At 41.5% G+C, this 27583-nt stretch overlaps 1 protein-coding gene across 3 annotated transcripts in view; it reads left to right on the forward strand.

The window, feature by feature from the left end:
• OGDH (oxoglutarate (alpha-ketoglutarate) dehydrogenase (lipoamide)) overlaps positions 1-27583 on the forward strand; it is a 79335-nt gene that overhangs the window by 42946 nt on the left and 8806 nt on the right. For all 3 annotated transcript variants that reach the window (XM_006832098.1, XM_006832097.1, XM_006832096.1), the window contains 6 exons: positions 9136-9251; positions 13979-14133; positions 14767-14913; positions 15622-15712; positions 16101-16280; positions 17858-17986. In XM_006832098.1, coding sequence (XP_006832161.1) covers positions 9136-9251; positions 13979-14133; positions 14767-14913; positions 15622-15712; positions 16101-16280; positions 17858-17986 — 818 coding nt within the window. The remainder of the gene's footprint in view (positions 1-9135; positions 9252-13978; positions 14134-14766; positions 14914-15621; positions 15713-16100; positions 16281-17857; positions 17987-27583) is intronic.

Here is a 27583-nt window from a genome sequence, read left to right on the forward strand (position 1 = left end):
GAATTAATCTTGTGAATTTCTTTGTGTAGGTTTTGTATTGTTTCAAAACATTCACTTCTTTTGTCTGTCCTTTCATGTTTTCCTGATTCCTCCTACAGTTTTTTCATGATTTCTTGCTTTCCTCAATCTTTTTCTTGATCTACGGAAAGCACCACCTACATATTAATACTATTCTGAATTCTTTCTCAGGTAGTTCCGTTACCTTTTATTTCTCAGAAACTTTCTAGTTCTGCATTTTTAACATTTGTTTGTGCCAGGCTTTCTTTTTACTTCTTGTGAATGAAAATTGTCTGTTGTCTCCAAGACATTGTGGTGGTGGTGTGTTTGTATTTAATTTATGAATGTATGTTCGTGTGTTCTTAGGTTCTCATGAGTGTGTCCTGCTGGGTAATTAAAGAGATCCCGTTCTCTGTTCACCGTTCATGCAGCTGTTGGGTGGGGTGGGTGCTGTTTGCCCCTGCCCGCTGGGTGGAGTTTCAGAATGTACGGCTGTGTCTGTTTGGGCAGTATCTGCCTCTTACCGGGTCAGACAAGAGGAGGAAACACACACACAGCCCCACTCAGCCTGTCCTCACAGTGAGTGTTCCACTTCTCCAATCTCTCCTCTGAAGTTCAGGGGTCCAGGGTTATGCCTTTACATGTTTACTTTGGTCTCTCGTGTCTTTGTGGTAGTCTGAGTAGCTTGTCTGCCTACTCCGCCATCTTGGTTCCTCTTCTTGTTACCTCTCAGTTATCAATTCCTAGTTTGATTATATTTAGTTAGAGAATATATTGTTGTTGTTGTTGTTAAGTGCCGTCGAGTCAGTTCCAACCCATAGCGACCCTGTACAGGGTTTCCGAGGGTGTACATCTTTATGGGAGTAGAAAGCCTCATCTTTCTCCTGCGGAGCGGCTGATAGTTTCAAACCGCTGACCTTAAGGTTCACAGCCCGATTCGTAACCACTACATATAGTTGATTTTAATTCTCTTGACTTGGTTGGTAATTATTTTATAGGCTTGGATGTGGTCTATGTCATTAAGTTTCATGAGCATTTGAAAACAGCATACATTTTGCTGTTTGGTAATGTACCATTGACCCCATTCTGATTCATTGCTACACTGTGTAGGGTTTCTGAGGCTGTAAATATTTCTCCTGCGAAGCTACTGGTAGATTTCTAATTGCTGACCTTGCGTTAGCAGCCCAACTTGTAAACCACTGTGATACCAGGGCTCCATACTATTTTGAGTTGTTGTATTGTTGTTGAGTGCTGTTGAGTCAGTTCCAACTCATAGCAACCCTATGTAGGGTTTCTGGAGAGCAACTGGTGGCTTTGAACTGCCAACCTAGTGGCTTGCAGTCCAGTGCTGATCCTACAGTGCCACACCAAGGAGTCTACTATTTTGAGGAATGCTCTTTAAATGCTGTTTAGATTCTGTTAGATAATTGCTGTTGAATTCTGCTACACCTTTGCTGGTTTTCCTTCTAGTTCTGTCAGTTGTTGAACAGTTTCCCACTGTAGTTAGGTTTTATTTTTGCTGTCTTTTTCATTGTTTATTTGTTCATTGATTTTTCGGATTTGTGGGTTGGTTCATACACAGCTGAGAGTGATTGCCTAATTTTCTTTACTTTGAAGTCTATTTGATAGTAATATTACCTCAGTGCCTTTCTATTTGATTTGGAAAGATACAGTGATTGTCATCCCCTCATGTACCAACAGCTAGCAGTGTTTTCTCTAACCATTCATTCTCCCCTGTGTCTCCCATCACCTTCATCTTTCCTCTGCTAACCTCCTCTTGTTGCCTGCCCTGTCACCTATGTTAACATGTGTCTATCCTCTAACCTTTTGTCACACTGTATGATAAGTACCAGACCACAGGGTTGGTTTGAACCCCAAGGTACATAGTTCAAACCATCACCCGCTCCTCGGAAACCCTATATAGGGTTGCTATGAGTCAGAACCTACTTGACGGCACTTAATAACAAAAAACACCTGATGTAAAACATCATAGGTTGTTTCTTTTATCAAGAAAACCTTTTCTTAACTTTTTACAACATTGTTGTTAAGTGCCGTCAAGTTAGTTCTGACCCATAGTGACCCTGTATAGGGTTTTCAAGGAGCAGTTGGTGAGCTTGAACCTCCGACCTTGTGGTTCAAACCAGCTTTGCAGTCCATAGCATTAACCCACAGTGCCACACCAGGACTCCTGTGTTCTATTAATGGTTACTATACCTTCCTGATTTTCCTTTTTATTTTGTTGTGATGGTTTAGTAATATTCTTTGAGCTTACCCTGTAGGTTATTAATTTTTTCCCAGTTTAAAACATTGGTTTATCTTGAAATCTACACGACTTCCTCACCATTTGAAAGTTCTGTATACTCTTCCCCCTTGGGTCTTTGGAGCTGACTTCATTATGAATTGGTATCTCTGGTTCCCTGTTTCCAGTCTTGTAGGCTTGTATTGCTTTGGGTGCTTCTGTGTCTGGATTGAGTTCTGGGTAGTGGTCTCATATAAGTTTATCTCAGCTTGTTTGTTATTGTTGGTTCTCAGTAGCATTTTTTGTAAAGAATAGTATTTTTTATAGAGTTGGTCTAGTTATTACACATTCTTTAATTTCTGTTTATCTGGAATTGTTCTAAAATTTCACCATCGTATTTAAGGTTTTTTTCTTTTAGAGTTTTGTATGTGTTATCCCATTACTTTCTTCCCAGGATTTCTCAGGATTCTTTCCTTGTCTTTGGGTTTGGAAAGCTTGATTATGATACTATGTCTTGGTGATTTTCTGTGCTGCCTAGGGTTCATTCAGCTTCTTTTATGGTTATCTGTTCATCTTTCATATCATTAGGGATATTTTCTTTCCGCAACTCTTAGATAATTTTCTCTGTGATTTTTATTGTCTATTCCTATTCTGGAATTATGATTACTTGTAAGTTTTTCTTCTTCATGGTGTTCCACATAAATCTCAGGTTTTATTCCTATTTTTTATTCCTAATTGTTCTTCTGGTTTACCAATATTGAAAGATTTAACTTCATTGCCACAAATTCAGCTTCTATTGATTCAGATTTAGTCCTTTGCCACTTGAATGAATTATCCATTTCTGAAATCAATATTAATCTTCTGGATTTCCAGTTACAGGTTTTTTATTGTTTCAACATTTGTGTTTATTTTTCTGTTTGTTTTTGTAGTGTTTTTCTGATTTCTTCTAAAATTTGTTCTGTGTCCTCCTTTGTTTTCTCATTCTTTCTGTCAGTCTGTTGAAGGTCACTAAATATCCTTCTTTGGTTGTCTGTTCACTTTCTACCTCAGACTTACTTGTTTTCTGTCTCTGAATCATGGTCATTTGTTTGAGCCACTCTAGTTTGTCTCTCTCAGACATTGTGGTGTCATTGTATTTGTAATTGATGACTGTATGTTGGTGTGTTGTTAGGCTCCCACTAGCTGTCTCCTGGTGGATGTGGTTAGGGAATAGTAGTGTATGCATCCTTTTCCATTCATTGCTCTTACGGCTCAGTGTAGGATCCAGTGTAGGATCGGGTTGACTGGTGGTGGCTGATGTCTATCTTTGAACAAGTGGTATGTTGTTGTTGTTCTTAAGTGCCACTAAGTGGGTTCCAAGTCATAGCGACCCTGTATAGGGTTTCTGAGAAGTGAGTTTGAACCACTAGCCTGGTTGTCCAGCATATTCATCCATGGGTGCCGCCCCAGGACTCCACAGGAGCTGCTGTTGGCTCTTGTCCAATGGGTGAAGCTGCAAAAGTTTTGATTGGGTTTGTGTTGTGTGGACGATGTTGCTGTCAGGTGGGGCAAGAGGAGAAAACTCACACAGGAAAACCAAGCAGAAAAAACAAGCGTGTCCAACAACGAAAACAAACTATAATCAAGGAGAGAAAAGAAACAAAATCAGGCAGCAAAAAGAAAAAAATAATAACTAAAAATAGGATTGAGGGACAGGAAAATAGAGCTATACAAGAGAAAACTAAGAAAGAAAATAAAAGTAGACGAAAGAAAGCCAGGAGAGCAATGATAAGAAAGAAAAAAACAAGAGTTGGGTGGAAATGAGAAACGAGAAAAAGCAGAGTTAGTATAACAATCAAGGGAATGGTAAGAGAGCAAGAAGGAAAAAGGATAAACGAAAACAATGAAATTAAATACTAAAAATCCAGTGCGGTTGGACCCAGGAAGGAGAAAAGTCCATGGGGTCCCCCAGTCAAGGATCTTAGGAAGTGTGTAGAGAAGGCTGCGATGAATCCTAGCCCTGGACTTTGTTCTGTAGACTACTGCAGTAAGTTCAAGACTTGTCAGCAGTTGCGATTCGTTCCATAAAACTACATTAGCTATAATCCTGCTAAAAGGCTGATGGTCAGAAAGAGTACTTTTTAGACAGCTGGTCTATATGCAATGCTTCTAGCACCCATTGAACTGAGAGCTTGTTGAGGTCTCAGTGTTTGCTTAAAATTGAAAATTCTTGTCATTTGAGATTCCAAATTTAGTAGCCATGAAACCTTTGATACACCTAAAAATTGTTCTTTTATGTGGGGGTAGCATTCTCATAAATTTGTTGCAAAGCCTCATCGAATTGGAAAGATGTCCAGGTTTTGTTAAAAATTTTATATTACCCCTTAGCTCAAAATTCTCTTTTTTTTTTACCATGGCATAAAAATGTATCTGATTTTAAAAAAAAAATGTAACCTATTAACACTAAGATGAGTGCATTACAGAAAGAACTTGCCTATAACCTTCCACTGATCTCAGAGACATACATGTTTAAACACATTTTATTTGGAATAAAGTGATACATGTATGACAGGATATGCTAATAGTAATAATACTTTTTGACTTACCTTCCTATTTTACCATAACCTAAAAAATTACTATAGGTAAATAAAAACAGAAAATTAAAACACAGTCCAATAGAGGACTTCCAGCAAGATAACAGGGTAAGCAGACATGCTATACAGACCTTGTAAAACATTAGGGAGACCTAATGAAACAGACACAGGCCAACCCTGGACCCTGATCTTCAGAGGACAGGTTAGAGACGTGGATTGAATGCCTACTGGGAGGAGAAGCTGAGCATGGGTGGAGAAAGGAAGAGATTGCCTGGTGTGCAGCTTTGGAGAGAGAGATGTTCGGTGATCTAATGGAGCAGGTTCTTTTTTTTTATTTATTTAAGTTTTTATTGTGAATTGAGTGATAGTTTAACATAGCGGAACATCAGTTTTACCCTTTCATTGCAATGATTACAATCTCCGTGCATCATCATTCAACAGTATTTGCTTCTGTTCCCTGTTTTTTTGTTTTTTGTTTTTTGTTTGTGTGTGTGTGTGAGGGGAGAGGGGTTGATGTACACAAAAACACACAGGAATATATAATCATTTAAACAACAAAAGAGCACATTCTGTAAGCCTTCCTCCTGGCTGTACTCAGTCTTTCTCTTTCCATGAGTCTAGAGTCCTCAGCTGCTCTCCCTCTCTCCATGTCCCCATCTCTGCCTCCATCTCTGGTGTTGCTGCTTCTCTGGATAGGGTCCCACATTCTACTCATGCTCTTCTCCTTGATGGTCCTAGGGTCCTCTGATCCTGGATCGTTAGATTAAATACTCCCCCCATTATATTACGAAACTTCTACCTTTACAGTTGTGACAATCACAATTAGTTATAATAACATTTACTCACTATTGAATCATAAGAATCTTATCCCCATCTCTTTTCACCAGACCCATCTAGACAAGATGAAACCTATTCAATGGGGATTCTACCTTCCCCGCACATTCTTAAACTAAACTCCTTCTTGAAAACTTGTAAGCCAGTCACTTCATGCCTTCGTTTTTGTTGTTACGTGCCATTGAGTCGGTTCTGACTCAGAGTGACCCTGTTCACAGCAGAACAAAACACTGCTTGATCCTGGACTAACCTCACTATTGTTGCCACGCTTGAGTCCATTGATGCTGCCACTTGGCCAATCCATCTCGTTGAGGGGTCTTCCTCTTTTTCTCTGACCCTCCAACTTACCAAACATGATATCCTTCTCCAGTGACTGGTCCCTCCTGACAGTATGTCCGAAGTATGAGAGACGAAGTTTGGCCATCTTGGCCTCCAAGGAGCACTCTGGCTGCACTTCTTCCAAAATGGATCTATTGGTTCTTTTGGCAGTCCATGGCACTTTCAATATTCTTCTTCAACACCATAACTCAAAAGCATCAATTCTTCTACGGTCTTCATTATTCACTTCCCAGCTTTCGCATGCATATGAGGTTGTTGAAAATACCATGGCTTGGGTCAGTCACACCTTAGTCCTCAAGCTGACATCTTTGCTCTTCAACACTTTAAAAAGGTCTTGTGCAGCAGATTTGCCTAATGCAATACATTGTTTGATTTCTTAACTACTGCTTGCATGAGTCTTGATAGTTGATCCAAGAAGAATGAAGTCCTTTGACAACTTGAATCTTTTCTCTGTTGATAAGAATGTTGTTTATTGGTCCAATGGTGAGGATTTTTGTTTTCTTTTATATTGAGATGTAATCCATACTGAAGGCTGTACTCTTTGATCTTAATCATGCTTTTATAGCCTTCTCCATTTTATGCAGCCAATGTGTAAGTTGCCTGTCCCTATCGACCTTGTATTCAGAGGGGATAGGATTGATCCTTGATGTGAAGACTCCAAAGGGGGCTAGTCATGATACATTTTCCTGAAGCACACAGAATGATCATGGGGACTTGTTATGAAAAAGTTTTAAGAAAATGGAAAACTGCATTGTTAAGAGAAAGGCCAGAAAAGTTACACCATGGGTTTTTTTTTTTTTTTTTTTTAAATCATGACAATGTATCTGCTCATTGAAACACAAGAAGTCACCAAGAGTTGGGGTAGACTTAACAGCACCTGGTATGGTTGTTGCCCCAGTCTGGTGGTAGTATCGTTTTACCAGTTCAAATGAAATGTAGAAACCTTAGCTTTCTTTGTATCCCTTTATCCGGTCCCTGTTTGTTGTATATACTGTATATACTGTACAGGAGTTCTACTTACAGGAAGAATAAGCATGTGTCTACTCCATCTTCTCAGAGACAGAAGTCTTAGGTTTAATTTTTCAAGTAACTAAAGTGTAGCAGTCAGCAGTTTTGAGATTGCTCAGTACAACCCCAAGTAATGATACATTCAGGGAAACGGAAGTGAAAAGACAGAGCAAGGCAGGATCTAGAGAATAGGAACCCAGTGGCCTGGTTCACCAAGTTCCTCATAAAGACTTCAACAAATAAATGATTCTTACCTAGCGGTGTTCCTGAATTCTTGATGTCAAAGTATTATTATTGAAAATGCTATTCTCTGACCTGCCCCTGAGCTGAGTTTTTTAATCAGCAAGGAAAAATTGCCCTGAAAAGATCTGTTTCTCTCCCTGATTACCACGCAGGGTGGTTGCCAGTGACCTGGGTTGGATGTGGCCAGAACAACATGCTTTCCCTGTTCACGTGGCTGTCAAAAACCTGGGAGCGGGCAGACTTAAACTTACCCAAGCTGTTGTTATGATCATCACTCTCCCTTATGAAATACAACTAACGCTGAAAAACAAATTTACTTTTATTTTAATAAAACAAAGGTTTAAAACACAGAATTTGCTTTTAAGGCTTTAAAACCATGCCTTGAAGCATTAGATAAATGTGGACAGTTGTTCCAAACCTGCTTTGAGACAGTCACTTGGGGCAAATCACTGAGTCGAGCTCATTGTGGTTGTCACCTGAAAACATGCATTGTCACAAATCTCTCCAGGTTGTGTTTGCAAACAACTGCACTAACTCATGCCTCACAGTTTTTCTTTTCATTTAATTTGGCCTGGAAACAATGAGAACACTTCCTCTGTACAGTCATATGCTGGAGACTTTACAGCTGGGCTGTTTATAAAAACATTTTGTTTTCACTTTTGGAATCTGAGAAAATATTGTTATAAAGGTCAAGTGCTAGTGATTCCTTGGATTGCACCTTTTACCTTCTTTCAGCTAATACACTGTGTCAGGGTAAATAGCTACACTATAAATGGAACTCTGAGCAACATGAGGAGAAAATTTCTCTGCATCTCTCTCCCTCTGATAGTACAATGTATGAAACATGAGGGGAACATTTCTCCAAGTCTCTCTTCCTCTGATAGTTACTACAATGTATGAAACATGAAAACATTTCTCCGTGTCTTTCTCTCCTTCTGATAGTTACTACAATGTATGAAACACGAGGAGAACATTTCTCTGTGTCTCTCTCTCCTCCTGATAGTTACTACAATATATGAAACATAAGGGGAACTTTTCTCCGTGTCTCTTTCCCTCTGATAGTTACTACAATTTATGAAACAAGCATATAATGCTAAAGCGCCCTCTCATCATTTTTTAAAAATTCAGTTTGCATGACATTACCAGGTGAGATAGCAACTTGCATAGAATCAGTCTTATAGTTGATGTTAAATGGTTGGATTGGGGCGTGGGGGACAGGGGGCTTGAGACTGCTGGTGACAGTCTGGAAGAAGGGCCTAGCAGGTGTGGTTTAGTGCTTTCTGAAGAGAGCAGTCTTAGCCATGTGATGGGCATGGTGGATGGCCTGCCTGCTGCTATGCTTTCATCCTGCCATGGGTCACTTACTGCTGGATTTTTGTGTTTCCCCAGCTTTTCATTACTTTCTGCATGTGTATGTTATTTTCATATAATAGCTACATCATTTGTAGTAATTCCTTATTTGCCACTGTAATTTCCTCTTTAACTATTTTCACTTGCTTTTTAGATCGACTTGCCTATATTGCCTTTTTGTGGCTTTCTTTTTCTACCTCCAACATGGGTTTGTGTCTTTGGGACATTGAAATACATTTGTCTAAGTTATGAATAATTTTTGTACTTGACTAAAAAATCCAAATGCATAATAAGATTCTTAATCTGGCTTATCTGACACCCAGGAATATTATCAGTTTACATTATTTCTAAAGTTTGTGTTTCTGACCATAAAATATTTGGGTTTTATTTTCATATAGATCAGGTGGGTTTTATTATGTGACTGTTTTTTCTCGTTGTTCTCTTTTGGGAAGTTCCTTCCCATTTTCAAGAAATTATGGTTCCAATATGACTCCCCCATGGTTCACAAAGACACTTCTCACCCAGCTTGTTCCACCCACAATAATCCTGCAGGATTTTATGGATTGCATGAATCTGATCTCGACAAAGTCTTCCAACTGCCCACCACAACCTTCATTGGGGGAAAGGAGTCTGCTCTTCCGCTCCGGGAGATCATCCGTCGGTTAGAGGTAAGAAACTGCAGTTCTGGTTCCCCCCAAAATCAAATGTGTTTATCAAGAACCTTTATTGAAAGTGTGACCTCAAGACTACTTTGTTTCCATTGTATTTTAGTTTTAAGTAAAAGGGAACATTTCTCTTATTTTGTAGGCTGCAGCTAGATAACCGTGTTTCTGAAACAACTATAGAAATTAGTTGGGGGTGAGTGGAGGCTGGGGGTGGGCCACATCTGTATCCAGATGCCAGTGGGAGTTTGTTTCAGTTGTTGGAGATCCTTGAGGAGCAAGTCCTGGCTTGAGCTGAGTAGATCCCCAAGGCCTGCTGCCCCCCACCGAGACTACTTAGTAGCCCTTTGTCTTCTGCCTCATAACCCCTCACTTCCTCCACTTCTTGTGTACTTTTCCTAGTTTAGTTGTCTATTTTTTTCTTCTCTTTTCTGGTTGTTGTGTTAATACTAACCTTGCCAAGGGTATTATGCTTATTGATTAGATTGACTGGGTTTAAGTCCTTACCAGCCTTGAACAAGTTACTTAACCTTCTGAACATCCATTTCTTCATCTGTACAAGGAAAGTTAACCACAACACCCATTTCATAGGGGTCATTGTTGTCATTAGCTGCTATTGAGTTGGTCCCTGGCTCATGGCAGCCCCATGAACAACAAAATAAAGCACCACCTGCCCTATGCCATTTTCATTTCCCTTGTGATCCATAGGGTTTCCAGTGGCAGATTGTCAGAGGCAGCTTGCCAGACCCTGTTCCTAGTCCATTTCCTCTGGAAGTTCTGTTGAATTGCTCAGCATCACAAGGCTAATTTGGACTTACACTGAGATGGTCCAGGCCATTCCTTAGCTCGTTATAACTCACAGTTGCCAATGACATTCAAAGGTAAAGAATCCAAGCTGAGACAGACTGAATGATGTCAAGGGCCACCAAGTCGGTTCCGACTCATAGTGACTCTGTATATGGTTTCCAGAGAGCAACTGGTGGGCTTGAACTGCCAACCTTGTGGTTCGTAATCCAGTGCTGATCCTACAGCACCACACCAGGAATGTGTGCATGATGTAGGTGGTTGCTTTTCAGAATGTAAAATTGCTATTCAGTATGCACACCACTTCAGGGTACTATTTAAGATGCAGGTTCTAAATCTTAGGTGGTACCTGGCATTCCTAACAAACCCCCCGCCCCACCACCACCCAGTGTACCACTGAGTATCAGGGCCCAGGCCGCAGCCTGGACTAACTAAATCAGAATCTCTGGGGCTAGGACCCTGCGTCAGTAATTCATCCCTGCCCCAGGGGCCAAAGTGAAGGATGTCATTCTCGTAAGTGTATTTTCGTTGAAAATTCTCTTGCTAGAGTGAGCTTCCTCAGTTGACTGCAGAGTGTCCTCATCCTCTCCCAAGTGTCTGATAGTGACGTTCTCTACCGTGTGGCAGAGACATTCTACAGCACCCTCATGGCTTTATTTGGAGCTGCTGCACTCAGTGCTGTGAGGGGGTGGAAATCTGATGTTATCGGTGAAGCTGACATGATGTCTTTCACCGTTAGGAAGGTTAGGGTTAGGACCAACGCCAGTCACGTTTCCTGTGGGTCCTGCCCATCACCTTTACTTGCACTTCAGCCACGCCACTCTCCACCAGAGCCTCTAATATGTCCAATATGGTTGTTGTTGTTAAGTGCCGTCGAGTCGGTTCCAATCCATAGCGACCCTATATATAGGGCTTCCAAGGAGCTGCTGTTAAGTTTGAACCTCCAACCTTGCGGTTCAAACCGACCTTGTGGTCAAATGCCTGCCCTGTAGCATCACAGCAGGATTCCGTCCAGCATGGTAGCCACGTGTAGCTGTCAGCACTCAGAGTAGGGCTTGTCTGAATTGAGACTAGTTAGAATTTCAGCAGACTTTGTACCCCCAAAGAATTAAAGAATGCATAACTCAAAAAATTTTAATATTGATTACATGTTATAATTACATGTTATAACTTTAGATATAGTGAATCAAAGTGTGAAAATGGATTTTATTTGTTTTTGCAAGAAATGTTTGATTACATGTGTGGCTTATGTTGGATTTCTATTGGAAGCGTTGCCTATGCCCCACATGGCACTCCTGGTCCAGCTCTTCTCCACATTGCCCTACCCCAAAGTCACTTCTCTTTTTCTTTGTTCCATCTCCTGCCCCATATTTCAGATAGATGTTAGGGAAGAAGTCTGGTTAAATCAGTTAGCACAAAGAAATGACTTGGGCACTACACCTTCTTAGCTTTTAAGGAGTGCTCGCTTCTCAGCCCAGATGAATCTTTGATGAGAGCTCAGAGTGTCTCCTAATTAGAAAGGGTTCCCTGGGAAGCATCTTTCTGTAGCTTATCCCTCTCAAAGGCCCCTTGTTTCCCAGAGAGCAGAATTCAGGTTGGGAGAAGTCATTAATGTCCCTGTGATTAACTTGGAACACTTAGGGGTTGTTTACAACTGTGACCATTAAAGAGTAGCTGTTGGAGCTGCTCATGTCTATCCAAAGCCTTCATCAGATTTATTCCTTGGTGTGGAGATTGAAGGTCATGGTTTCATGGGGCAGCCCAGTTCACTGGCCTCATTCTGTAAGTAGTTAACTCTGTTCTACCTCTGGTAGACTGACTAGTGGTTATGAATTGGGCTGCGAATCGCAAGGTCAGCAATTCGAAACTACCAGCTGTTCAGGGGAGAAAGATGAGGCTTTCTGCTCCCGTAAAGATTTACAGCCTTGGAAACCCTGTGCAGGGTCACTATGAGTCAGAACTGGCTCCACAGCACATACCTACAACAACAACCACCTCCTAGTTAACTGGTTATTGCCTAGGGTCTTAAAATCTGGTAAGCAGATATTCATGATACAATTGACCTCTGTTCACCTGGAACAACAGAGAACAAGGGAAATGGAGAAGTGGAGCAGGCAGGAAATGTGTGGTTAATTGCCTCAGAGCCACTGTCTCCTTGGCCATGAGACCAGAAGCAGTGGATGGTACCCGGCTACCACTACAGAACATTTTGATCAAATGCAGAACAGAATTTCAAGCGCTCATGAACTCCAGACCTGGAGCTATGGAGGTTGGATGAACCCCTGAAATTATTGCTGAGAGATTCTTTAAACCTTAAGCTAAAAATGTCCCCGAAGCCTTCTTAAAACTAAGCAATAGTGTAACTAACTAGTAAGGACTGTCTTTGTGAAGATCACACTGACAACAGCAACTTGAAAGATAGCTAGCTACCTTAGAAGGTGGTGACTTCATGTTAATGAGAACACAAAACTCCAAGAAGGTAACTAGTGTCGCTGAACTATACGTGTAGAAATTGTTGAATTGGTGTACGTGCTGCTGTGTATTCTCAAAAATACACTTGTTGTTTTTAAGTGCCATTGCATTAGTCCAGACCCATAGAGACCCTGTATAGGGTTTTTGAGGAGCAGTTAAGTGGTTTTGAACAAATGACCTTGGGTTTAGCAGTCCACTGTTTATTCTACAGTGCCACACCAGGACTCCAAAAATAGCATAATGTGGTGGCTGTGTGCCATGGAGTCACTTCCAACTCATAGCAACCCTATGAGGTTTCTGAGGCTGTAAATCTTTATGGGAGCAGAAAGCCTCATCTTTTCTCCAGCAGAAGCTGTATAAAACAACATAAAAAGGAATGAACCAGAACATTCCAGCATCACTGTGCTCTGGTCTTCACTTCAGCCTTAGGTTCCTATGGGAAAGCATGTCTTCTTTTAGCTGAGGAAGAAGGTTGGTGCCCACAGTCCCTCAGGCTGGGCCTCGTCCTTTTGTGTGTGTGTGTGTCTGTGTGGAACGCACACTACATCCTGCTGCTCAGTGGATTTCAGGTGCTGTTGGCTCAAACGTCCCTCGAGTCAGTGGGAGATGGTGCACTTAACCTGGCTTTGAGTCAGGGAAGCTAACACATGCATTCCTGGAGTTCCTGTAACTGAAGTTTCCAGTTCTGCCATCCTAGATAGTCACCAAAGAAAATGCTTATGGATGAAGAAGAATGCATTAAATACCAGAGTCTCTCCCAGCACCTTCTTCTCTCAAGCGAAGAGTTTTTTTCTTTTGAATGGGGGATAGCTAGAGGTTTGGGGGGACGTACAGACTCTGCCGGGCACATCCTGCATAGAGATGTGTGAGGCCTGGTGTATTCATGACCTTGCTTTTATAATATTTCAAGCCATTTTTCTTTATGACACTCTTGAGAAGAATTATTATAAAGTAGAACTTAAGTTTTTTTTAAGCCTACAAACCTTAAAATGATCGTTTAGCTATCTTTTCTGCTAGCATGGTGTGGGCCATTCTTTCTCGTGGGTTCTGGTCGTGAAACTACTTTACTGGTGATACCTTGGGGAGCTACCTGGACCCCAAAGCTGATGTCATGTGTTCTCTTTGCCCACAGTAGGGGAGAAGAGTCAGGGAGGCTATTCTTTGACTCCTGAGACCTCGAGTTCTTTGCTGCCCTTTACCTGTCGCTTGCCTTTGTGTGCATGGAAGGTGCTCATTCCCTGAGCAGAGCAGAGCAGTTGTGGCCACACTTGTAGTGAGAGAAGGTGGCTGGACCTGTGCTTGCACCACTGTGCCCCACTGGGTTATACCTGTGTGTGTCTTTGGTGCATTTAAAAGGAAGCCTCTTAACATTTTTTTTCCTGTCTTCTAGTTGAATGGGTAATCAACATTGTGTTTAACCAGCTCTGACTAAAAATCCTTTCATCTTTGTGAAACAGATGGCCTACTGTCAACATATTGGAGTAGAGTTTATGTTTATCAATGATCTGGAGCAATGCCAGTGGATCCGGCAGAAATTTGAGACTCCTGGAATCATGCAGTTCACAAATGAAGAGAAACGAACCCTGCTGGCTAGGCTTGTGCGCTCCACCAGGTACCTACCTACCTGGTCTGGAGGGTGCTGCATCTCGGAGCAGGACTTCCAGAGAAGATGCAACCCTGAATGTGTCAACAGTGAATTGCCTGCCGTGCAGCCTGCCATCCCACAGTGTGGCCTTAGGACCTTTCCTTCTAGGCAGGGCGGGCCTGGGAGGTGGCTTCAGCTTCCCCTATGAAAGGAGATCCCCTCTGCCTGACCTTTTACACCTGACTTCTGTTGTTTAGGAGTCCCTGGTGAGGCACTTTGTTACTGTGTGCACCTGCTACTGAGAGGGTGGATAGTCAAGGCCCCCTAGAGGTGTCTCAGTAGGAAGGCCTGTTTCACTTCAGAAAAATCATCCACTGAGAACCTTGTGGAGCACAATTCTATTCTGACACACATGGAGCCATGAGTGGAATCTATGAAAAGTCATCCACTGAGAACCTTGTGGAGCACAGTTCTACTCTGACACACATGGGGCGGGCACCATGAGTGGAATCCATGAAAAGTCATCCACTGAGAACCCTGTGGAGTCAGACTTGACTTGATAGCACTAGACTGACTGGCTTTAGTTGTTTTATGAAGTCTGACTTTGGGATTTTGTCCCTTGTAACATTTTCTTCACTATTATTTGTACTTTCCTTCCAGGTTTGAGGAGTTCCTTCAGCGGAAGTGGTCCTCTGAGAAACGCTTTGGGTTGGAAGGCTGTGAGGTGTTGATCCCTGCCCTGAAGACCATCATTGACAAGTCGAGTGAGAATGGAGTTGATTACGTGATTATGGGCATGCCGCACAGGTACCTTCCAGGGAGGGTTCTACAGCAGCAGGGACCCTTTTGACCCCTCCCCTCTAGATAAGTAACAGTCTGCCGGTTTCTCTCAGCATTGCTTCTTAGGGAAAGAAAGCAGTTTGGTTTCCTGCCCCATTGCTGTATAGCTTTACATACATTTAAGTCGCTGGGTGAGGGTGCTGGCTGAGGGTAGAAGCTCTACTGTGTTAAAGTCCAGTCAGTCTGCCCGAAGGAGGACTTCCTCTCTGGTACGCCAGCGTGTCTTATTTTCCTGAATTCTTGCCTCATCCCTGTTTCAGAATGACCATTGTTCCTACTATAAGTTGCCTTTTCGCACTTTGGAGAGTCACTGTCTTGTCTTGTGTTTTAGACAAGTCAGCCTGGCCTGGGGTTCTAGTTTTATAAAGAATGAACCAGAAGTGCCTTTGTCAGGGGCCACAGGAGAAAGGGGGCTGCTACTCTGGTGGGCATGCGGCACGCACTGGCCAGTGGCCCTGCGGCTCTCTACTGCTGTTCCTCCTCCCTCCCCACTGTGTGGCCCAGGTATACAGGGACATGATCTTGTCTCCTAGCAGTCCTGGGTCTTGGTTATGGTGTCACACACTGAAAAGGTGCTGTACCATAGTTGGAAGGCTGGCAGCAGACTGTAGACCACGAGGTGGGGACCACCCCAGTGAGTCCTGTGCAGGTACTCACCCACCTCCTGTACCACAGAGGGAGGTTGAACGTGCTTGCCAACGTCATCAGGAAGGAGCTAGAACAGATCTTCTGTCAGTTTGATTCAAAGTTGGAGGCAGCGGATGAGGTGAGTCACCTTGTGCTTCTTAGGCGAGTCTTCCAAGAGCTTTAACCCTAACCATTATTTCCACGCTTCCTGGTGCTGTCTCGTTCTTGGGGAAAGACTTACTAGGGCTGGGACTCTCTGGGCCATTTTATAGTTCCCTTTCCTCCTTAAGGGGAAAAAGAAGGTGGAAAACCACTTTGAGGCCTGTGGTGGGGGGCAGGAAATCCATCTTGTTGGCACTACCCTGATGGCTTAGAGACCTCCCACCTCCTGGTCGGAAGAGTTATAGGTATCAGGCTTTCCTCGTTATTCAGGCATATGGGAGTTATGGGAATAGAAGTAAACCGTACAGTGTCTGATTGAAGACATCTGCTCACAGCTCTTCCCTATAACAGAAATGTCTTTCCAGGGCTCTGGAGACGTGAAGTATCATCTGGGCATGTATCATCGGAGGATTAATCGTGTGACAGACAGAAATATCACTCTGTCCTTGGTGGCCAACCCTTCCCACCTTGAGGCTGCTGACCCTGTGGTGATGGGCAAAACCAAAGCTGAGCAGTTCTACTGTGGCGACACTGAAGGGAAGAAGGTGAGGGCCGCTGGGCCCGGCCTTGAAGACACGCCTCCTGACAGTAGAGGTTCTCCACTCATTGGCAGTGTGGGGAGTTGGTGGGCATGTCTTAGATGTCACAACTCTGGAATTTAAAGACATATCTAAACCAACTTCATATAAGTTGTTGTTATTGTTAAGTGCCATCAAGTTGGTTCTGACTCATAGCAACCCTGTTACAGGGTTTCCAAGGAGCGGATGGTGAGCTTGAACTGCCATCTTTGCAGATCAAACCGACTTTTCAGTCCAGCGCATTAACCCACAGTAACACACCAGGACTCCTTCATAAAAGTAGAAGATAGCAAAATCATCCTCTTTATAAATACACTTTCTACCAAAGTTGTAGTCACCAAAAATAGGAAGTGAGGACATTGCTTTTGTTGTCATCATGTCTGTGGAAAACCAATGTACACAAATATTACTAGTGAATAAAGCAGTGCTTTTACTGAAAAGGAGGAGCTGATCTTATTAAGGAAAAAAGTAGCAAAGTCTGACTGAGAAGTCAAACTGATGAATGTATTTCAAACAGAAATTAAGATTTCATTGTCACCAGTAGAGTTAAGTTCATGCTACCACTTAGAAATGAAGGCAGACAGACTCTAGATTTTGGTATGTGTCCTTCTGACATTTACCATGTGTGACAGTGGCCAGGCCACAGTCTGTCCTGGCAAAATGTCGTTGGTGCTGTAAAATTTTGTGGTTCATTTTCAAGGTTTGTATGTTAACTAATTGAATCTAGCCAGCCAGTTTATGTCCAGATATCTTGTTTGTTTTAACCATTACCCTTCATTATTCTCAAGATGACAAATACTCCAGTGTATCATTCTTATTAATGTTGGTTGACCTAAAACTAAACAATCAAAAAATGCTATATTTGCTAAGTGAAGTAGACTGACTCGATCTTATTCTCAAAGACATAGAGATTTAAGGTAACATATGAAGAAACTCCATGATATAAAACTGCTAAGTTAACTAACAAAGGATTTCAGAAGAGTGGTCTGTGGGGTTGGAAAGCATAGGGTACTTTGGCGGTTCAAGCTCACCAGCCGCTCTTTGGAAACCCTATACAGGGTCACTATGAGTCGGAACTGACAGTACTTAACAACAAGAGAAATGTTCACTGAGAAAAAAGAAAGGGTAGGATTTAGGTAGGTGAGATGGGAAGAACGTTCTGTGATGTGAAGACATGAGTAGAGAGGGAGAGGGGAGAGTTGGACAGAGCAGGTAGAGACCATTTTTCCTGGGGAGAAGAGGAAGTCTAGCTCAGGAGAGAGGTCAGGTTTTTTCTTTAGAGATGGAACCAAATAATACCTTGGTTCTGCAATCAAAAAATAAACCTACTAATTTATGCTTGAAGGATTAGAGGAAGAAAACTGCCGGAGGAGCACAGTCAGTGGAGTTGGGTAAAGGAGACACTGGGCTCTTTGTACCTGCCTACCTTGTTTCTACATCTGAAAGGAGTCCAGAACAGATTGTTTAAGAAAGCAAATTAGGAGTCTATTGTCCACTCGTCATCTGGGGGATTTGCGGTGAGCAGGGTCTGCCTGTCTCTGTAGGTCATGTCCATTCTGCTGCATGGAGACGCTGCATTCGCTGGTCAGGGCATTGTGTATGAGACCTTCCACCTGAGTGACCTGCCGTCCTACACCACACACGGCACTGTGCACGTGGTCGTCAACAACCAGGTAACTCCTACATGCAGTACTGAGGACCAGGGAACCCTTTTTGACTTTCCCCGTTGCATCTAAATTTCTCATCAGACATTCTCTTAATGGTTTTGTAATCACGCCAGTCTTCAAACTGATACCTCTTCTTTGTGTAGAACAGTGAGTCTTTCTTTCTGATTATGAAAATGTGTATTATAAAAAATTAGGAAGGAAACTTCTAGAGCTAATAGAGGAATTTTGAAAACTTGCAGGGTAGGAGATCAACAAAACTCAATTTGGTTTCTATATGCCAGCAATGAGAAGTCTGAAAGGGAAATTAGGAAAACAATTCCATTTGCAGTAGCATCTGAGAAAATAAAATACTTCGATATAAATCTCACTGGGGATGTAAAGGAGTTCTACAGTGAAAACTATAGAACAAAGGACAAAAGATATTAAAGAAGACTTGAATAAAGGGGAAACATGTTCCATGGTCACGGATTTACAGACTTAATATTGTGAAAATGTTTATACTACCCACAGTGACCTATGGATTCGACGTAACCCCAATGAAAATGTCAGAAGTCCCAAGTTCACAATGTTGCAGAGAAATAGAAAACCAGTCCTCAAGTTTATATTGAATAGCAAGATGCCCTGAATAGCTAAAATTGTGTTGAAAGAGAAGAACAAAGTAGGAGGACCCACACTTCTGAGTAAAGCATTTGGACCACAAGGTTCAAACTCACCAGCTGCTCCTCGGAAACCCTGTACAAGGTTGCTATGAGTTGGAACCGATTCATCGGCACTTACCAACAACAAAACAATGTTCAAGGTCATATTTTGGCTCTCATAGACTTGTTTTCATTTTTTATAGCTTCAGCCTGAATTGGCATATGAGCAATTGGTGGTCTATTTCACAGTCTGCTCTTACTGAGCCTTGGTTTGGCTGATGATATGGAGCTTTTCTACCATCTCTTGTCACAGATATATAGTCGATTTGATTCTTGTGTATTTCATCAAGTGAAGTTCCAGTGTAGTTGTCTTTTATTTTGCTTAGAAAATGTGTTTGCAATGAAAATGTTATTGCTAGTGCAAAATTCTGTCATGCGATCTCCAGCATCATTTCTGTCACCAAGGCCGCATTTTCCAACTACCGATCCTTCCTCTTTGTTCCCACCCTTTGCATTCCAATCACCAGTATTTCTCAATACATCTTGATTGCATGTTTGATTGATATCAGACTGAAGAAGTTGGTAGAATTCTTTAATTTCATCATCACTGGCTTTAGTGGTTGGTGTGTAAATTTGAATAATAGTGGTATTAACTGGTCACCCTTGTAGGTATATTATCCTATCACAGACAGCATTGTACTTCAAAATACAGCTTAAAATATTATCTTTGATGTTGATTTCTGCACCATTCCTCTTGAATTTGTTGTTCCTGGCTTAGTAAATCATGTGATTATCAGATTCAAAATGGCCGATACCAGTCCATTTTTGCTCACTAATGCCTAGGCTATTCATCTTTATGTATTCCATTTCAGTTTTGACAATTTCCACTTTTCTTAAATTCATACTTTGTACATTCGCTGTTCTGATTATTAATGGATGTTTGCAACTCTTTCCCCTCATTTTGAGTTGTGCCCCATCAGTAAATGAAGGTCCCAAAAGCTTTCCTCCATTTGCATCATCACAGTCAACTCTACTTTGAGAAGTCACCTCTTTCCCCCTTGTATTTGAGTGCCTTCCAACCCGAGGGGCTTGTCTTCCGGCACTATATCTGACAATGTTCCACTGCTGTTTGCAGCATCCCAGCCACCATAGTGCTAGAGTCTACTGAGGCAAGTTGTGATGTTGCATTTTACCTAAGAAGAAATTAAGGGGCAAAGGGATTAACAGGCTTGTTTGCAGTAAATAACAGAGGCAGTATTTGGTCTGTTTTTCTTCAAAGAATGGTACTAGGAAGACTTTTGGGGAAATGCTAAGGAAAGAAAAAGGCTGTTTTAAAAAGTCACTGAACTGTATTTTAAGGAAAGAGATGACCAAGGAACAGGATCCCTTGTGGATAAGATACTGAAATACTGACAGGAGAATAGTGTTCATTCTGGGAAAAAATGTAACAAAAATGAAGTAGGATTAAAAATCTCAAAAGAGAAGAATAATTTTTTCATTTACAAAGTACAGAAATGAAAACGATAAAATTATTTGACTTAAAGATGATTTACTTTAAAGATTGGACTTAAATCTCTACAGCAATTTCTTATGAATCCTGGCAAGTAGGAGAGGTGACAAAAAATTTTTATTTTAAATAAGAAAGAAGGTTTTTTTCTAGAAACTGTAGGCCAGAGACTATCAGACCATGTGGAAAAAAAGTTGCCCAGATCATTAGCCTAGAGAAGGGAAGCATCCCAGGCAAAGAGACCCTGAGTTAAGTGTTCTCCGGTTTACCTTTTTGTTTCTCTGTAGTGGAGGAACATGCTGTGATTCTTACTGTAAGCCATGGACCACGAGATTGGCGCTTGAAACGCTTCAGCCATTCCTCCAAAGTCCTGTACAGGGTCGCCATGAGTCATAGCCAACTCAGTGGCACTAAACACCAGACTTCTATGACTTCGTAATGAATTTCAAGACTGAAAAGCATTGCTTAATAAATTGTGTCAGCAGCACATGGGTTTTCCTGGTCGTCTGTGGGTTCAAGCACTTTCCTCAGTAACACTTACAGGCACACAGGATGCTGTGGCCCAGAGCCAAGGGAGAGCTAAGCTGTTGCCCATCAGAATCAGGAGTTAAAACTCCCAAGTTCACAATATTGCAGTAGAACCAACAAGATCAATTTAGAAAGCAGTCAAGCCATTTTTTTTTAATTAGTTTTTTTTTTGTTTTTTTTTTATTCTAATTTGCATACAGTAAAATTTGCCGATTTTGGTGTACTCTGAATTTTAACAAACCTAGTCATGTAATCACCACCACAATCAAAGTATAGAGGTTGCCTTGAAAGCCATTTTCTCAGACAGCTTTGTAGTCAGTCCTCTTCACCACCACTAGCAGCCACTGACTAATGTTCTATTCCTCTCGTTTTAACTTTCCCAGAAGGCTTAGTACATGCAGACACTTTTTGTTTTAAACTTTTGGAGTCGACAGACTTTGTGTTTTAAACTTTTCATTGTGAATTCAGTGAAGGTTTGCAGAACACATTCAGTAAATCATACACTTCATGTCATTACAATGATTAGCATCCCTTCCATGTGCCATCAGTCACCATGTTTAGAAGTACCGGAGACTACTGCCTTTAACTCTTGTACTCCACCCTATGTCTCCTGCTACCTTCATCTGCCCTCTGCCAACCACCCTCTTGTTAAATATTGCCTGCCCTGTCACCCATGTTAACCTATGAATAATTTCCTCTCCCCGCCCCGTAATCATTATACAATGTTTGATTTAGCAAGACAATCTTTTCTTAGCTTTTTACAACAGTGATCTCATACAATATTTGCCCTTTTGTGATTGACTAATTTCACTCACATAATGTCCTCCAGGTTAATGTGGGGTATTTTGCAGATTCAGCTTTATTTTTCAGTGTTGCATAGTATTCCATTGTGTGTCTGTACCACAGTTTGTTGAACTATTCTTCTGTTGATGAGCATCTAGCCTGTCCCACCTTTTGCTCTTGTGACAGAGCTGCAGTGAACCTAGGTGTATGTGTATCTATTTGTGTCATGACTTTTATTTGTTTTTTGTTTTTAAATGATTTATTGTGAATTATGTGATTGTTTACATGGGAGAACTTTAGCCTTACATTCATCCTATCATATTTCATTGCCATGGTTATCATCCCCTCCATGCATCATCAACCAACCAAAGGGTATACCCTGCAAGCCTGTCCCCCGGTCGTCAGCACACTGCCCCTCTCCCTCTCTGGGTCTAGAGTCTCCATCTTTCCACATCATTGGTCTCTGCCTCCATCTCTGACGTCACTGTTTCTCTGAGTAGGGTCTCGCACTCCGCTCTTCTCCCTTGATGGTCCCAGGGGCCTCCGCTCCTGTACTTCAAAGTCCAACCACTCCCCTCCTTTTGCTGCAAAACGTCTACCTTTACATTTCCAACCCTAACAGTCAGTCCTGATAACAGTTATTCACTATTGTGCCTCATGAATGCTGTCTTCATCTCCTTTCATCAGCCCCACCCAGACAGTTGGATACTAATGACTTTTATTTCGTGAGGGTATTAATTGTAAATGATCTTTGAGGTTTGGAATCTGTCAGGTAGTTAGGATAAGGTTTCTCATAGTACAGCCCTTGTACCTTCGAAGAAGGAGCAGGTGCTCACTCCAACTTTTCCTGTCCTTTTTCTCACTAATGCAGTTTTCTGTATTTTCTTAAGATTTCTTCATAATAGACCCCTGTGGTCATCCTGTGTCCTTCAGAAAAACGCTATAAGGTGACTACTTTGGAATCCCAAAATATAGTTGCCATAACTTTCTGAGCTGATCTCTTTGCACTGAAACCTTCTTTGAGGTCTTCGTTAAAATACCTTCCTTAAAATGCCTGTTGGTACATCTAAAAGCTGTTGTTTGATGTTGGGCAGCATTCCCATAACCTTGTTACAAAGCTTCAGTGATTTGCAAAGATGTTCACGTGAGTTTTGTTAAAATTTTAATATTAGCCTTGACTTCAAAATCTTTTTTTTTCTTGCCAGAGAAACTATCCTTTTTCCTTTTTTTCCTTTGAATGCATATTTCCACCATCAACCATTGTGGTTAGCAGTCCTATCCTGCAGCACCACACTAAAAACACTTAAAAACAATGAACTGGAATGTCCCATGAAGCCATGACCCTACTCCACCTGTGAACCTTCCTAGAAAACACAGCCCATGAGCATTTGGTTATGCATAAGCAACATCAGCAGCTCCTCTTTTTTTGTTGTTTTATTGTGAATTATATGATAGTTTACATGAGAGAACTTTAGTTTTACATTAATTCCACCGTATATCGTTTCATTGCCATGGTTCCAATCCACTCCATGTATCATCAACCGACCAAAGGGTATACCCTATAAACTCGCCCCCACTACCCTCCCCTCTCTCTCCCGCCCCCATTCTTCAGCACACAGTCCCTCTCACTCTCTGGATCCAAAGTTCCCAGCCGCTTCATCACGCCATGTCATCATCTCAGCCTCTATCTCGGACCTCGAGCAGCTCCTTTTTTGTTGTTGTTGTTAAAACTCACATAACACCAAAACCAAACCCAGTACAGTGGAGTCAGTTCTGGCTCATAGCAACCGCACAGGACAGAGTAGAAGTGTGCCACAGGTTTTCCAACACTGAATCTTTGTGTGAGCAGACAGTAGGTTTCAGCCGCTGACCTTGTGGTTAGCAGCCCCACGCTAACACCACGCTGCCACCAGAGCTCCTTACATGGAACACGTTTGCCAGTTCAGGCTTTGTCAGGTGTACAACCCAGTGATGCCAACGACATTACTCATGTCCTCCTCTTTTATTCTCAGTGGACGGAAGTAAAATTGGTATTCTTTCTATGTGAATATTTGGTAAATTCTGTCAGTTTGGAAAAGTTATTCTTTCATCGTTTTTAGCCTTCAGAATTAATGATGTGTCTTGGCCTGGATTTTGTTGTGTCAATCTACTGTGAAGTTTACTCTGCTTGCTTTTTCTTCTCTTAACATCTTTGTTGTTGTTAGGTGCCATCAAGTCAATTCTGATCCATAGCGACCCTGTATAAGGTTTCCGAGGAGCAGCTGGTGAGCTTGAACCGCTGACCCTGCAGTTCAAACGGCTTTGCAGTCTGGTGCATTAACCCACAATGCCACACCAGGACTCCCTTAACATCTTTATTGGTACACAATTCATATACCCTATAGCACACCGATGTAAATGTATACCCACAGAGCTGGGCAGCCATTACCATAATCAATTTTACACCGTGTAAATAAATGAAAGTTAAAACCCATATGGTTATATCAGTTGATGCAGAAAAAGCATTTGACAACATTCAGCATCCATTCCTAATTTTTAAAAAGAAGAAAAGAAAAAACTCACAAAATAGGAATAGGGGGAAAAGTCCTCTTTGCTTTCAGCAAGCAAGTTTGTATCATCTGCATATCGCAGTTAGTAAATCTTCCTCCAATCTGGGTAGCACATTTTTCTTAATATAATTTAGTTTCCCGGATTATTTGCTCAGCATATCGATTGAATAAGTATGGGGAAAGAATACAACCCTGGCGCACACCTTTCCTGATTTTAAACCATTTGGTGCTCCATTGTCCAAACAACTGCCTTTTGGTCTATGTACAGGTTCCTAATGAGCACAATTTAAGTGTTCTAGAATTCTCTGCAATATTATCCATAGCTTGTCATGGTCCACACAATCAAAAGCGTCTGTATGTTCAGTAAAACACAGGTAAACATCTTTCTGGTATTCTCTGCTCTCAGCCAAGATCATCTGATTTCATCAATGATAGTCCTCTTCTGAGTCTGTGCAGCCATTTTTTAATTATCTTTAGCAAAATTTTACTTCTATGTTATATTAATGATACTGTCCAATGATTTTTGTATTCCCATGAGTCATCTCATAATAATGATGTAACTTAGGATTTAATTTTCGGCCTTATATCCTCTTTTGTCTGTTTGTCCTGCTGCACAATCCCCGTTCAGTCCTTTTTTATAGTTGAAACAGTTCAGGGCCAGCTGTGGCCGTTTGGTTTTAATTAGAAACTGACTCTTTAAATTTCGAGGAGATCTGTAAGCATGCATAGTAGAACCCTCCGAGGGAGGAGCTGGGGTGCCCACTAGCTCAGGCACCCCTATAGTCAACCGAATGGAGGTGCACAGACAGCAAGGGACCAATGAACAGATACCAAAAGAAAAGAATGTCCACACCTTTATCTCTGTGGTTCTGCCAGGCGTCTGTGGCTGCTCCAATCCTTACCCCATGTGGTCTCACCCAAGATGGCGGCTCCTGGAGCAGCCTAGCGTCCTGAACTAGAAAGCAATAGATTTCTTGCTTCTGCCACAAATTCCCCCAGCTGTGAGCCTTCCAACCTTCTAAGTATTCCTTTACATGTGGTTCAGAGTTCTGAGACCATCCCCTGAACCCGCTTGGTGGGGTATTCTGTGTTGTTGTTGGCGGAGCTTTCTGCTATACATCCACCCGATCCGCCATCTTGTTTGTTCCCTCGAGTCATCTCTCTTTGGAATGGGCACAAATAAGAATCTCTTCCAGTCAGTTGGCCACACATTTGTCTTCCAAATTTCTTGGCATAGATGAGTGAGTGCCTCCAGTGCCACATCAGTTTGTTGAAAGATTTCCATTTGTTATCCATCAATTCCCGGAGCCTTGTTCTTTGCCAGTGACTTCAGTGCACCTTGGACTTCTTCTTTCAATACCATCAGCTCTTGATCATGTTACCTCTTCAAATGATTGAACATCGACCATTTCTTTTTTGGTACAGTGACTGTGTTTTCTGGCCATCTTCTTTTGATGCTTTCTGCTTCATCCAATATTTTGCCCATAGAATCCTTCAATATTGTAAGTTGAGGCTTGAGCTTTTTCTTCAGTTCCCTCAGCTTGAGAAATGCTGAGTGTGTTCTTCCGTTTTGGTTTTCTAACTCCAGATCTTTGCACATATTATTATATTTAACTTTGTCTTCTTAAGCTGACATTTGAAATTTTCTGTTCAGCCCTTTTACCTCCTCATTTCTTCCGCTTACCATCTCCATGCTGAAGAACAAGTTTCAGAGTCTCTTCTGACATCCATTTTCATCTTTTCCTTCTTTCTTGTCTTCTTAATGACCTCTTGCTTTCTTCCTGTATGATGTTCTTAATGCCATCCCACAACTCTTTTGGTCTTTGGTCTTTAGTGTTTAATACATCAAATGTTTTCTTAAGATGATCTCTAAATTCAGGTGTGATATGATCAAAGTCATATTTTGGCTATTGTGAACTTATATTTTAATTTTCTTTAGCTTCAGTCTGTATTTATGTATGAGCAGTTGATGGACTGTTCCACAGTCTGCCCCAGTACTTGTTTTGGCTTATGATATGGAGCTTTTCTACCCTCTCTTTCCACAGATGTAGTCAATTTGGTTTCTGTGTATTCCATCTGGTGAGGTCCATGTGTATAGTCGTCTTTTATGGTGTCTATAGAAGGTATTTGGAATGAACAAATCATTGGGTTTATAGAATTCTGTTATGCAATGTCCATCATCATTTCTGTCACCAAGGCCTTATTTTCCAAGTACTGATCCTTCCTTTGTTTCCAGTCTTTGCATTCCAATTGCCAGTAATTATCAATACATCTTGATTGCATGTTTGATCAATTTCAGACCGAAGAAGTTGGTAGAATTCTTGAGTTTCATCATCACTGACTTTAGTGGTTGGTTCATAAATTTGAATAATAATGATATTATTCCTTATAGACATATGGATATTATCCTATCACAGCATTGTACTTCAAGACAGATCTTGATAATGTTCTTTTTGATGATTAAAGCAACGCCATTCCTCTTCAATTTGTCATTCCTGGCATAATGGCCAATACAAATCCATTTCAGCTCACTAGTGCCTTGGATATTGATGTTTATGAGTTCCATTTCACTTTTAACGATTTCCAACTTTCCTATATAAATACACATTCATACATTCCATGTTCCAATTATTAGTGGATGTTTAAAGCAGTTTCTCTTCGTTTTGAGTTGTGCCTCATCAGCAGATGAAGGTTCTGAAGATTTTTACCCCATTCTTCATGGTCACCTCTCCTCTGAGGAGGCAGCCTCCTCCCCAGTCGTACTTGGAATGCCTTTCAACCTGAGGGGCTCATATTCTAGCACTGTATCTGACAATATCTGACATGGTGCTGTTCTTCATGTTTCAATAATCTGGTGCTGACTGTGTTCCACTGCTATTCATAAGGTTTTCAGTGACTAATATTTAGAAACAGTCCATCGCTCCTTCTTTCTAGTCTGTCTTCATCTGGAAACTCAGCTGAAACCTGTCCTCCATGGATGACCCTGCTGGTATTTAAAATACCTGTGGCATGGCTTCTAGAATCAAGCAACCCACAAGCCACCACAGAATGACAAACTGACAGATGAGTGTGGATTTATTGTATATCTTTGAGAGTGAGTCAGAATGTATTGGTACAAATTCATAGAAACCTTTATTAAACTATCAAAATGTAACACTATTATTTCTCAACCGATATCTCCACCTAGGTCTGTAAACATTCTGAAGGCAATGTTTCCATCTCTCTGACCCATTTCTGGCATCTGGTCTCAGTGGTCTCACACTGTGCTCCTTTTCAATGTTCTCTGAATTTAGGGAACGATAAGAAGTGTGAAGCGTCAGGATCAGGGCCGTAGGGTGGATTAGATAAATTACCCAATGAAATTCTTGTAGGACTCCCCTTGCTACTCTCCTGAAAGCATGAGCTGGTGCCCTGTCGTGATGGAAGAGATTCCTCAACACAACTCTCCTAGCCTTTTTTTCACCCGTGCAGTTTTCCATTTTCTTAAAACTTTTTCACAATAAGCCCCTTTACTTGTCCTACATCCTTTGAGAAAATCTATCAGTATTACTCCTTTAGGGACCCCACAAGAACAATGTTCTACATCCTACTTTGATGA

The sequence above is a fragment of the Chrysochloris asiatica genome, unplaced genomic scaffold (assembly GCF_000296735.1).
Source record: "Chrysochloris asiatica unplaced genomic scaffold, ChrAsi1.0 scaffold00006, whole genome shotgun sequence".
Lineage (NCBI taxonomy): Eukaryota > Metazoa > Chordata > Mammalia > Afrosoricida > Chrysochloridae > Chrysochloris > Chrysochloris asiatica.